Raw genomic sequence first — 14,701 nt, 5'->3', positions numbered from 1 at the left:
CATTTTCTTAATATTCTCCAGTTGTAAGGTATGCCCAAATCTGCTCTTGGTGGCTATGGATTAATACTGACCCTGTAAAAAACTCTGTGTCTAAAAGACCACAAAGCACTTTAAAAAGAGCTGTTAGTCTCTTGTACACCACTCAAATTATTGCATCATCAGGCACATTCCTCACAGGGATCCTCTTTGCAATCACACTCAGGAAACAAGCAGAAATTGAGGGATCTCTTGTTCTCAGACATGATAGCCCAGTCACGGTGCAACAGCAGCAGTTGCACGGGAACCCGCAGGCACTGATCTTTTCCACTCCTTGCTTAATTGACTGGCCACAGCCAGGACCAGAAAATCAAATTTACCCCATCCTTTCCTTAATCAAAACTTTTCCTGAGCCCTCCTGACTCGAAACATCATCTCTGCCAACTGTACCAGTCTTTGCTTCCTACTAGACTTCACTGCACACCCTGTTTTTTGCTGTCTAGCCTTAAATCTGGTACCTTTCACCCTATACTTCTTCTATGCCTTTACCCAACTTCTTACTTTGTTCTGGGACTGTCACGTATTTCTGAGATTCATATTCTTAGGGGTCCCTGGCGCACTGACCACCCGACCCAGCCCAGCCTGCCCTGCATTGCAGTGGCAGGAGACGATGAAGCTCTGCGGTAAGCTCTTTCTCCACTCCAGGCTCCCCGATGTAGGTGCCATAAGTCTTATTGTTGTTGGGCAAATTAACATCTAGGAAGGTTCAGCTACGGACTGAGGACCCGTTGCACTTGTACCATTTGCAGAACAAAAAGACTACACCTATTCTAAGAGTCTAACGAAGCAAGACTATTATTTTATGGGACAATATTCACCCATTATCCCTGTGGCAGCGTCCTTCTGACAAAGTTACTGATACATTTTAACGGCATAACTTAGGATTTTGGTACTGTAGACCATTCCTTACATTGCTAGTTATGACAAATTATTCTATCTTGTCTTACAGTGTTCATGACATTCCACTTTATGCATTTTTGGCATATCCATCATGGCTAAAGTCTATGCGCATTACAGGAATAATTACTGAAGTGATATAAAAAAGGATAAAATTTAATGGAAGAAAAGGGAAAACATCCATGAACAGAGGAAAAACAATTTGGTTTGGGTGCTGAAACCGGGAGAGAAGAAATATCTAAGGGTACAGGCATGGATCCCTATGTCAGAAATCAATAGAGAGGAATAACATTTAAAAGGTCCTGCTAGCAGGTTTGCGTTAGAGATTAACAGTTATTATGTCTTTGGATACGGTAGAGAGAGAATAGAAGCAACAATCCTGCCCATGGCCATCGCTATTCTGATCCATACTGCCTCAAGAAAAAATATATATGAATAGAAAAGTATAGTTATATGCAAGGAAGGAGCAGAGATGAAGTGGAATGAGAATAAAACCAAACAGCACATATTGCAGCCAGGCATGCAGAAGGACAAAAGGAAAAAGAGAAACAAACGCTGTCTTAAAAAAAAAAAAAATGTTTTGACAAAACACTCTGGTTTCCAGAACAGGTAAAGTGACCATTTTGGTTATATCTCATGAATGATTAATGAAAAACAGAAGTGTGGGTTTTTTTCTCATTGTATTTGGAGACATTAAAAGTTAGTGTCACTAATAAAGTGGTAAACAGTATACACAGGTGCTATTTTATCACAGCCAACTATGAGGAGAAACAGAGGTCAGCAGAACTTTAAAAGGGAGATATGACTTACTCTGACTTTAATTTGCTTTCAAAAACATGGTCACTGACCCTTTAAATCACAAGCCAATTACAAGCATTGTAGTGCCATTACTAATTACATGCTGAGAGTGTAAATTTAAAATGGCAATTTCAATTTTCAGTTCATTGGAAGAATGGAGGAAAATGAAATTGCATACTAATTAGTTCATGTGTGTCAGACACCTGAAAGATTAGAGAAAAAAACTGTGCACTCATTACAAGTGAGTTATAAGCAAAGCACTCAAACCTTTCATTTGCCAAGCTGCATATAAATAAAGAAATTAAATGACAAAGAAAATTGATAATGATGGAACGAGGCAAAAATAGCTACAGGCTTGTACATGCTTATACTTTGGGGGGCTTTGCCCATTATAGACAGCTTCCTTTAGAATTTATCTAGCATTAGAAACTCTAAGGGGGTAACAGGATACCGCTTCAGGTTCACTGCACAAAATGTTAATTCACATTTCCTAAAATGGAGTTTCTGGCTTTGTAACTTTCCACTTAATCTCTGCCAAAGATTCACGGTTCTTCAGAAGCCATCATCTGGACCAGCTGCTTTGTTACTCAGACCAGCACAGAAAAGGTCCCATATACAGACCCCTCACACTAGCATCCGGGAAGAAGCTGGAAATATGATAAAGAAAGTAAAACCGAAGAGTAGGCTGCTGTTAGAGGGAGCATTTCTCCTACAAGACCAGAATGAAGGTGAACTGAAACTTAGCACAAATCGGAGTGGGCTGACTTTTTGTAACCTTCCGCAGTTGCTTACGAAGTATCTCCCTGGCCGTTACAGCAGCTGTGCAAAAATAAGACGTGGGATTTCTGCTTCTCCTTTTCTCTCAACAGAAACTATTCACCCATATAAGGGTCAGGCAGTGTCTGTCTCTTAGAGTGTATTTCATGCTTGAAGAACAAGACAGTGCTCTGATGTAAAGAACTACTATGCAGTGCATAAAATTTGAGTTTGTAGAGGTCTGTATCCTTGCCAAATCAAAACAGGGTTCCTGTAGAAGACTAAAAAGCACTTTTTCTCTGCAAGTATCATCTCCCTGACAAATTTAGATTTTCTGTTCCCTGGTGGTTTAAGGAGAAAAGTCTTCAGAAAAGAAAAAAAAAAAAAATCTCTCAAGATTTACATTTCTGTTTTTAAGCTACAGAGTATTTTTATTTTTACTCTGAACTAAAAAGAAAAACAAAAGACTTGGCAAGTTTTGTGAAGATTATAGACCGAAGTCAATTTTTAAAGAAAAATGAGAAGAAAAAGAAGGGAATGCAGATGCTTAGTACACATTAGTCATACAACTTAATTAGCTTCTAAAAAGTCTTTACATACTGTGGCTGTCAAAATTACTGAATAACCCGCATGGGATTGGCAGTACCTAGATTTGGTCATTAACTCAAAAAAGAACACATTCTTCAAACCTGATGCCTTGTGCTGAGGTTTTAGACATGTTTTCTCCATTGGACCAACCTTCCTTCCAGGTAAGGGCGAGGGGAAGTCTACCCTTGGAGCAAAGCCCAAGACAGAAACAACTCCGGTCTGGGGAGAAACCCGCACAGCTGCCTGACAGCTGCCTCCGTGGTGGGTGGTGGCTTTGCCAAGTACAAATGTGGAAGCAACAGACCATTAGCCATCCCCATCCAGTTCATCTCCTGGTAAAGATGTGTCCAGGGGGTCAGTGTTAGATGATTTGGATTTTTTTCCCCAGCTCATTTAATAAAGCCCACACACTAAACCAGCCCAAAAACTACTGTAACACTGACTTCTTCACTATCCATTAAAGTTATATTAGTTTTCTGCTCCTGTGAAAATAATTCTGCTCAAGTCCCTTAGCGTTATTCTTTCCAGTTCTTTTTCAATGTATAAATTTTACAGACTTCCTAACCCCTCTGGTCTTTACGGAAGAAAACTGACTTAAGATGCATTGAAGGTCCTTTGTGTTCTCTCTCTGCAGTGAATAACAAACAGTAACACTGGCTTCATTTTTCAGAACTGACAAAATCCAGCACTCTTACCACACCAGTTTCAGAAAACTTCATCAAACACCGCTTTGTGCCTGCTCTCCAGACAAGAAAAATGAACAGGTAATCCTGTAGACTTTTTCCCCAAACATTTGGGAACTGCTCAGAAAAATCACAAATGGTAGCCTGTACAAAAAATTGCATATGAACAAAAATTATGCCATGTACATGGTGATAACTTCAAGAAGAGTGTGTCTGACACACCCGAGGGACATATGGACAGTTTAACTTACTGTCGGTAGACAGGATGCTCAAGTACCATCTTTTGCTACTCCTGTGGTGGGTTCACTATTAGGGAAGCACCCTCTTCACATACTGTCTATACTGATTAGCACAAAAGGTTTTCCCATAAATATCTAACATCACCTTTATTAACTAGCAGCTGAAAATGCCATAGCTTAGCCCAACTCATATATCATGAAAAGAGAACACCATAAATGTAAAGAGCTATGGCAATCAGTAGATAATAATTATCTTCATTAAAATACAGCCACAGGACTTCATATTCACTGCTTCATGACTTTTACTGAAGTCATTTTCTGGGTGCAGAGAAATCCAGTCCATAAAGAGGGCACTGCCATTTGAATCATTCTAGCGATAACGTCCTTGAGTGGAAATGAAAAAATGTGTATTTTCAGCCCCGTGGATGTGGTTGAACTAACAGCTATTTCAACCTTAATTAAAACGGTTCTTGTTACTTGATGCATACAGTGCTTAACTTGTGTGCCCAGAGCAGCTCAGCAGAGAGGAAAAACTACACCTGCAGGCTCTGGTATGGCCAAAACCACATTAAAGCACTCTAGAAAGATGCCCAAGAAAGGCTGCATGTGTCAAAGTATCTCCACCTTGAGATATTGCTGTGAAATGCTACTAAGGACCTACCGAGAAAATGTAACATATGTGGAGAGCAGCTTCCTTGAAAAGAGTCTATAAATTTGCTTCCATGGTTTTAGAGCCTCAATGGAACATACGCACACGTTTTTTCAAATAAAAAGATTTGTGCAAGTCAAGATTATTAGTGTTTTGCAACTAAATAGTCCCTTTTAGCCTAGGCTACATTTCTGACAGTGAATAAGAACCTAGCTGTTAGTTTACCACTTGTCTTCATCAGTTTCTTAAGTGACTCTGGCAATTGAATCAAGGAGATTTTTTTCTTCCTCAGCTCCATCTGTTACCTGAATCCACGGCCATCTGTCATTTTCTGCAGCAGTCCAAGCATTCACAAGACCCTTCTTATTAAGTCGTGCATAGTATGGATACCATTTCTGGAGGCCAAAAAGAGCTCGATGAGTGGATGACGCAGTAATTTGTTGGTTTGACACAATTCCTCCTTCTATCCCTAGTGGGCCAGAGCATCCTGTGAATGGGAAAGAGAAAAGAAATTATTGCAACTGAAATGATCGACTATTCTGAGTCCCAAGTGGCTGTAATTACAAATAGCATATAAATAGATCCAAAATATCGTGTCAAATATGTTATTAGAAGAGATTTAAAGCACTTGATTAGCAGCTTCTTTTTGCAGAAATTAAAAAAAAAAATTAGAAAAATATTGCTTGTAAATAACTATTCCCTTTGCAAAACTAAAGAAATAGATTAAGCTTTCAATTTCTTTTAGCTCATGCTATCTGAACAGTTGTGAGTTTGGGTTTTACAGATAGAATGAAATAAAATGATCCTCGGATTCAAATACTGAAATAATTGCTAAGCACAAATTTAAAATTCTGTAGTTACTGCAAAGTTCCCTGTTGCTGCTCTTGCCATAAAGGTCAGCATTTAGCCAATACGCTACCTACTGTTATTGCAGTTATCTTTAGAAATATGAAACTAGACACATGATATTGTTCAGTTGCATTAAAAATAGTTAAAGATCTCATATGCTTAGTCAGCAAGCCACAAAGTATGTGTTTAACTATAATGTTCAAATGTTCATAATTTTATGCGTGGTATTCATCATTAATTTATTCACCTGGAAAACTTGTAGATCTAATCTTTTCTAAAGTCAAGATATTTCTGCATACATTGTTTTCTGAAGCCACTCCGTTTGGGTACAGGAACAAGAGCGTTCCCTTATTGTGAGCAATCCAGAGAAAATTTTGAAAATTCATTATATACAAATGATTGGCAGTCTACCTACTAACAATACCCCAAATGATTTTCAAGTAGATGCTATTTTTTTCCTTAATTTTGATGCAGAGCATAAAGATAAGCTAATTGCAGGAACAACTGTAGCAGCCCATCTTGCTCAGTTGCCCAAAAGATCTTCTGATTTGTGGGTCAACTGCACTTCAGCAGGTCTGAACACAACAGGATAGAGCAGATGTTTACTTACACTTTAGGCTTTGTCAGAAGCCTGGCAGTGCTTCACCTTCAGCAGTACCCGAGAATGAACTCTGAAATGGTACTGCTATGAAATCCTTACACCATACGGGCAGAAAGTCACAAATAATTTAATTCCTCATTAATTTAAAGGTACGGAGAAGAAAAAGTGACCGCTGCAATTTGCTCCTTTTGGCAGAAGCTAAGGCAGGGAGGCAGTGCGGGGAGTCACTGGCAATACCATCCCTGGGTGTTGCGTGCCACTGATAGTGGAGACAAATACAAACAAAATTGCATTTTAAGTTGATTATGGAGCAGTGGCCATGGGCAAGCACATGCTTGCACTCGGAAAAGATGAACTAAAACCCCCACACAGGTGGGGTTCCAAATGTGTTGCTTCTTAAATACAAAACCTGGTTTGCTTTCGGGATATGCTTAAATGACATCTCGTCCCCATTGAAACTAATGACTGACTTGCACCATACAATGATTTCATCCACATTTTTAAACAGTCCATGAAGCTCAGCTGGAATATAAAGTCCTAGTTCCACTTTTCTGTGTCATGTAGCACCCAACAAGAAAGGCGCTGCATTCAGCACTTGACTAATAACTCTGCTCACGCTGCACAAAATATAATAAAATGCAGCGCTCTCCTGCTGCTGTGCCAGGTGCACAGGAGTGCCAGAAGAAAACAAATTCTTTGTCACCAGCACGTAGGGAGGCACAATATAGGATGTACTCAGAAAACCCACGTATGCTGGAAAAGTGTCATTTTTCATTGTGTTGTCATGCGTTACTTAAAGATTGAAAGACCTATTCAAATCTCTGTTTCATCTAATCAGAATAAATTCCTTTGGTGTATAAACTGCCATATCTGCTTGCAAGTCAGTGGTAAACAACTCTACTTTAAAAAAAAAAAAAATGCACGTTTTCAAAAGTTTCTTATATTTACTTATTACAATTTCTTTGTCATTTCATAATGGGAAAGAAACTACACAAAGGGAGGTATGTGTGTATGTGTAACTCACCAACACACACATGTACATACAGGACTGATTCCAGCTTACCATGAAAGTATTTAAAAAATAGAGTTGTGAGAAAACAGAATAGTGGTTTCCAAGAGGAGCTGAAAATGGAGGCAAGGCAGATGTTGTAATATGGGTGAGGTGCGTGCAGGTATATTCTGTATATATATTCTCCTCTCACGGGGAGGAGCACAGTGATGAGGACAGCTGCCAGCCCTCCTAGTGTTATTCAGTGACCTAATGTTAAAAATATGTGCACAAGGACAGGACACCAGCGTGTAGCACAACCAGTTTTGAGCGGAACCCAGAATAAAGGCATTTAGGTTTAGCAGATAATTTTCAAAAGAAGAATATGTATTTGATGCCAAGACCTTTGATCTCCTGTAGACATCCCAGCTTTGGCAGACCTGGAAGAGATTTGGGTGTCCATTTTTCTTTTTTTTTTTTTTTTTTTTTTTTGCTTAGCAGCCTCTGTTTAAAGTGCAGAACTTTGTGGAAAGCTCTGATTTGAAGGGATGTTAGTTCTCATGCTCGTGTATTAAATGGCATTTGAAATATATGTGAAATCTTTACAAGAGAAAGGTGAATTTTCCTTTCTAAACTGAAGGCAGTTAAATTGCGGAGTACATCATTTAACTCTACTTTGTCAGCTATGACCGTATATGGTCAGAAGTGTTTACCTTCCTTAGCTTTAGGAGGATTATTCCTGAAATCCATAGCAAATCTCCACCTTTGGGGAATACGAACTTCATTGTACAAGCTTCTTTTTTTTAATTGCAGTTCCAGTCCTGGTTTGACATGTTTGTTAGTTTTTCAGTGTGAATTAAACACAAAATTTACCACTCCTAAAAACTGAAACTACCGCATTAGAGATACTTTCTACTTCAGTGTTCAGTTCAAGCATAACGACCTGAGATGCACAGGAAATATGAGACTGGATAATAATTTCTAAACAATATTAGCCTTACAACCTAATATATATGTACACACCACTAAGACCCGTCTTTAGAGGACCATCTTTTTTCACTGCCCTGAAGGACATCAGATCATTCTCATGAGGTGGGAAGCTTGGATTGAGCTAAAGCTTAATACTGCTCAAGTCCTGTGGGGGGGTCCAAACCACAGGATTTCCAATACAATCCTGCTCTGACCATAGCAGTGCTGATGAACCGAGCAATTTCCCAGGCACAGGCCTGGCGGGTGGGCCTTGAGGAAGCCCACCCAAGGCTGTCTCTTCCTGAGACTTAAGTCGCACGTGCATGTGCATCATGAGGGTTTTTTTGACTAGTTTTACCTTGAGCTTGACCACATTGGGTTTATCCTTCTGCTTCATAGCTGGGTCAGTCTGTATTTCAAGATATTTCTAGAATTCCTTGGTCCATTTTAATAATGCTAAGTAAATTTCTTAAATTATCAGAACATTTTGCTACCTTTCTTATATATTGAACAGCCAGCACTTCAAGTGAGGTTTTGCTAGGGCTCTGTGAGTATGCTCCTTCCACCATTAAAACTGCCCATTTACCCACACTTCAGGTCTTTATTTTTAATCAAACATTATTCTACAATAAAACCTTTCAATTTACTTTCTTTCATCAGTTGAAAGGAAATAGTTGAACACATTTTTGGATAGTCAAATACCACACAGCAAATGGACTTGCCTTAGCCATATGCTCATTAATTTCTTCCAAATACTTTGATTTGTGACTCATGCTTTCTCCTCACAGAAGCTCTAATAGGGCTATTACTCTAAATTCCCAAGAAATTTACTTTGCTTGAAAACTCTTAGCTGAATAACCTACCTCTGGTTCCATCAAACAGGTTATGCCAGTAAAGGACTAGTTACAGAGCAGCTTCTGCATAAGATACTCAATTTGAGACACAAACAATACTTTTATTCAAGTTAAGATATCAACTATTTCTTTTAGTGCTCAAGGGCTGTGATATGCCAATGAAGGAAACAAACAAATGCTGCTTTTGGAGATTGTCTTTTAAATAAAACTGTGGTACATATTTTGCAGAACAAGTACAAGCTGTATTATATTTTGTTGTTATACATCTGCTTCTATTAAATCCACAGTTCATTTAACAAAAATCATGACAGCTTGGGAAACTGCAGTCTCCAAGGGAGTAATAATACCAGTACAGCGACTCTGTACAATTCAGTCTGGTCAATATTAGCCATTAAAAAGAAAACCATTTTTATTAGTTAATGTTGACACATTGGGGTACGATAATCAGCTTGATGCAACAAAGTAAAAAAAAAAACAAAAAAAAACGGCAATTAGAAAGCTGTTTGACAGGTTCATGGTACAAATTCACAAGGAAGATTTTGTCCTCTGGAGCTCTTATTTTAGTGTCATTAAATAGCAAAATACTAACTCAAGCGATATTGTTTTTAATCCTACAGTGAGAATTGGTATGCACTAGATAAAACCCTATTGACTCTTCTCTTGCTCTCATCAGGCACAAGACTATGCCCCACAATGCCCCATTGTCCATGAAGATGGCAGAATGCACAGAATGCAAAGGTGTGCCAATGAGGCACATGACTCTGAGTGAAACCAGGGAAGGATGAGAACAGTCAACAACAGACAAAAAGAGAAGGATTCATTTATATCTTCTCAGTTCTCCGAAGAATCCCCACCAGCTCATGAGAAGGCGGCATGGTTATAAAACTGCCTTGAACGCAATCGTGAACTTAGCTAGATCTGAAACATTAGGTACCATTTTGCACCACAGAGCAAGTCATCATTTGTCCAGATTTCACTTGTAGACCAAGGGTACGGGGATCAAATAGCTCCTCGGACAAAAGATGAGTTCTGCCTTTGCACCCTTACCTCTTACCACAATAAATCTCTCCAGCTGAACAAAAATATTTGTGCAGAAGACGACGACAGTTAGCTTACTGTGTTGTCATTGATACGTCTTCAGAGGTAAATTAGAATAGGGAAATATGTCACTGATTCCCCCTCTTAACAGAGGAAAGATAAGCCATTTTAAGGTAAAGAATTACTACAGTAGGGGATAATAGGCAGAAAGCACTGCGTAAACATGTTACTTGACAATATTTAATTTGGAATTCTACATTTATGTCAGTCCACAGATTAAGCAAAACCTCCAAATGGTTTAAAAATTGCTTGAAAATGTGAGGATTATGCCTCTGCAAACAGAAGAAAAAGATTTCTTGTTATTGACGATGAAACATGCCTGATTTTGCAGCACGAATATATAGCTTTCATTTCCTCTGTTGGTTTGTCTCTAGCTAACATCATCAAAACAAACAGATGCAGAATTGAAGGCATGCAGAAAACAAATCTGCTTTAGGCATCTGCAATCCTGCCTTTCTCCAAGCACCTCATTTTCTGGAATGAGATTACTCTGGCTGTGCTTAGCATAGCATGGTAATTGTGCTGAACACAAACCCTGACAATGGGATTACAGATGACCTCTGATATTGCGGTAATTAATGCTGCTCCCCAACATGCAATCTAGGCTTCAGCCTCCTGTTTCCCCTCCTTGTTCCTCCTGCCACACGCACCCTCGCCCAGTTTGTTCTGTCAAGGATAGCTCTCTTCAGATAACAGTGAATTTGTTTTTATAGGAGCTGGTTAGACGGATATGGACAATCATTTAGCAGTCTGCTATTAAAGTGCCCATGCAGATGCAGTGTATGAAGCGATGTTCTTGTAGGGCTTGTTTGTTCACAACCATGACACAATGATGCTAAAATCCTCTCTTTATAAATACTACGTAAAGTGCTTTTGCAGAGAGCTTGGTGGGAGACGCAGCTTCCCTTGCTACTAGAGATGTCAGTGGACCCTCTCATGGTTTCAGTGACACGATGGTCGCCACTTGCCAACTTCACCATCTCGCAATGGGATTACGGATGACCACTGATGCTGCAGTCATTAATGCTGATACATGCATAAGATGCCCACCATGCCATCTAGGTTTCAGCCTCCTATTTCTTCTTGTTTCTTCACACAGAGGCTTTGGCTGTCTGACTATAACCATTTTCCGACGCTGGCCTGCAGTCCCAAGGTGAGATTCACAACCCTCTGATGGACATCCAGAGGTATTTTCTACACTGAGCAAGTCTGCAAAAACTTATACTTCCAGGAAAGTGCAGGAGCATATGGAGACCATGGCTCAGACACTGAAAGCAGATTATGCCTTTTTTTATATAGTGCTGCATGTGAAATGAAGGGTTGTTATTCAGGACTAATGTGCTTAGTTCTAGTTTGGCAAGTTCTCCACTCTGTTTTTAAAGTTGAATGGATCGGACTGTAAATTCCCCACAAAAAAACATAGGGATTAACATCTGGGGAACTGCAATATACAGAACAGTTGAAGAGGGGATCTATCCAACAGGAATAAAATTGCAGGAAAATTCAACTTCTGATTTAGGAAATCCCTAAACTGAAGACTGCTGGTAGCTGGGAAAATACAATGGGAGAACCATCACTTAGTGCTTGTCCCTTTTCTTACACTCATGGATTAAGCAATCACTTCAGATCACTGTCCAAGACAGGACTGTTGGACTGTCATCAGACCAAGCATGGTGATTCTTATGCTCAATGCTCAAAAAGAAGGGTATATCTAAAATCTCGTATCTGCAAAGCTGTATTCAGAAAAGTCACTTTATAGTGTTGCTCCATGAAGTGTTTATTGCTGCTATATTTGTGCCAAACTCCATCACATTAATCCTATTGACAGAATCCCTAGGCACGTTCAAAATACTTTTAATGGAACTGGCCTGGGAAAAGGACTTGCAGAATGAAGACACGCTGTTTGTGGATCCCTGTCAGAGAAAACCATGGCTTCAAATGATCTGGAAAATATCCCAAGACGTGTCAACTACATTACAGACGTGCCATTCCTGACAAATGTTTGTTGAACGCCTTTTTTCAAAAGCGCTAGTGGTGAACATTGAACAATCCCATTTGGTGTTTGATTGAAGTCCAACTTGACTCTTTCTTATTCCATTTATTATTTCTTTTCCTTATTCTATGAATGTGGACAACAATGTCCTCTTCTTAAAATGGCCTTTAGTGTATTTTTCTCCTCTCCTATTCTCTTTTCTACCTGGGGATGCCAAATATCCACAATTTACACCAAGCACATGGTATATAGCACAAAGTGTGAAGGAGCACAGCTGTCCTTGCCATATGGGTTATTGGACTAACTGTAGGCACGACCCAAATTCCAGGGAAGAGTTTAGAACCCAGAAAAATGATTGGCTGAACTTCAGCCGTGATGCACCATACAGCCAATTTACAGCTACAGCAGCAAACTACTGTCACTGCATGGTGATTTCAGAAAGGACAAGCACCGCTGTCTAACTTCCACATACAAAACACTTCCTCTGAATTTATACCATTATTTAAGTTACAGCATTCAACCATTCACTGATACACATTACCCTTATTTTATTTTATTTTAAAGCAGAAATTATGATTTCTTTTTTAAAAAGATTAAATTATATTGCAGTAAGGAGTTTCTCAAACTCCTCTGCTGAGCTCTCATATAGTAATATATTAATCTTTATGTGAAAAATGATTTTTACATTTCAGGTTGGCACTGTGAAAAATAGCATTTCTACCATGTTTGAGTAGTGACATTAACCAGTTTTACATAAATCATAACCACTTAAACACGACTAAAGTTAATCTGAATAAAACAGAAATTATGGAGTAAAATTATAAAAAGTTCTTATAAGAACTAAACTACATTCATATTATAGAAGTTAAATTCATAGGAACTTTCAAGTTGCACTATAAAATAATTGCCATGTGGTCATACTTACACACTGAAGGAACAGCAGACACAGAAACCATAGTCCCTAACTGCCACATAACAGTAATTTTATTATTATCATCATCATCATCATCATCATCATCATCATCTTAGGTTCCAATGACATGAAAAGATATGTGATTCAAAGTTCTATTTACCAATCCTACAATAATTTGTTGGATCTGGACTTGGGCTGCTGTGGGTGTAGGAGATTGGTGCAGTTGTGGATCTTTTAATTACCTCCTTTAGTTCTAGCCATTGTAAATGGTTGTGGCACAGAGTACCACCAATTAACAATTTAAGCATAACTTAGACATGTAAAAATGAAACTAGGAACCCAACTGGACTTCAAAATAATCTTTTTTATTTGCTGCTGGTGAACCTTGTGTAATCTGTACACTTCTCCCTTCCTTGGGTATTGATAGAAATATTTTTTTGAAGAATAAAAGAAAACTCAGCAGCTTTGCAGCAATGTTAGGAAATTTACTAATGAGACACGGTGTTCTGAGAAGGTTCAGCCAGATTTCAGGATAGCTAGAAAACTTCTTTCAGAGTTCCTTGGTTTTCTATTTATATTCATCTGTCATTAGTGACATGCTGTTTGGTTGTGGGTTTTTTTTGTTTATGAGGCATGCTATACAGACAAAAACCTTACCTATGCGGCAAATGCATTGCATTGTGGTGCATCCTCTCTTCTACCAAAGCTCTTTCTAAAGGACTTGTTCTTTTGTGTCACAGGGCAACATTTGTTCTAGAAAAAACTAGTAATTTTAACATAGGATGCACAAATATATCTTAAACTTGTAATGTTACAATTTCCAGGAGCTGTCAGCACTCCCATGAAAAAAAGTGCAAGCTCAAGAGTATACCAGTGCTGCAAAATGGGGTTCACCACTGGGAAAACTGATATTCTGCCTCTCCAATGGAGTGACCTGCTGACGCAAACGCACAGTCATGCTGGCTGGTGGGAATGTTAATTTCAGAGGTGCTAATTGAACAGGAAATCTCACTGATTTCCTTTACAATTTATATTAAATCCTATCAGGAGAGGTGAAATACCTGGATTCTGACCAGTTGACTGTTTTGAAGCTCTGCCTGATGCTCTGAATTAGTTACAGGAACCAGATGATGATACTACTGTTTTTTAAAGTGCTAACCAACTCCTGTTAATTTGAAGGCACTACATGACATATGTATCTATGTGAATAATGATTGCTTCTTCTCAAAATCTGCCTGTTCCAAAGAGCAACTTAAAAAAAAAAAAACCAACCAAAAAAACCAACCCAAAACAAAACACAAACCTTCTCTTGTAAGTAAAACTGGAGAGACAAGATATAGTTACACTGAAAGACAATCTGCATTTTTCTAGCAGGTCTACAACGGATATCAGTGGGATTACAAACATCAATGTAATTAGCATTCCTGCAAGCCAGCCTGACAATGAGAATGTTCATTTGACAGGAGAAGAGTATGTGTTTTTCAAGTGGCAAATCTCGTTTTGCTGCCTAGAGACATTCTTTCTGTCTTTGTGGTTTGGTGCTTTGGGTTTTTATTTTTTTTGGTTGTGTTTTTTTTTTTTTTCCCATAAGAACAGCAACTGTTCCTAGAAATGACAATATTACTCGTTACAAGATATATTCATTGAAATTGTTTAAAAACTACTAGCGGCACTAATATGAATTTTACATTACAATGGAATACATATTCTTCAGAAAGAAGTAAAAAGATGGCAATATCCTACAATATACTGCTGAAGTGGTGTGCTAAATATGAGCTATATCCACAGTA

At 38.6% G+C, this 14,701-nt stretch overlaps 1 protein-coding gene across 1 annotated transcript in view; it reads right to left on the bottom strand.

The window, feature by feature from the left end:
- EDIL3 (EGF like repeats and discoidin domains 3) overlaps nucleotides 1-14,701 on the bottom strand; it is a gene marked incomplete at both ends in the record, with an annotated part of 270,774 nt that overhangs the window by 72,411 nt on the left and 183,662 nt on the right. The window contains one exon of the mRNA XM_082497220.1: nucleotides 4,952-5,133. Coding sequence (XP_082353346.1) covers nucleotides 4,952-5,133 — 182 coding nt within the window. The remainder of the gene's footprint in view (nucleotides 1-4,951; nucleotides 5,134-14,701) is intronic.

Source organism: Vanellus vanellus (genome assembly GCF_965231255.1).
Source record: "Vanellus vanellus genome assembly, chromosome: Z".
Classification (NCBI taxonomy): Eukaryota; Metazoa; Chordata; class Aves; order Charadriiformes; family Charadriidae; genus Vanellus; species Vanellus vanellus.
Note: the sequence above shows the minus strand (reverse complement) of the source record. Positions and strands in the feature narration are given on the sequence as shown.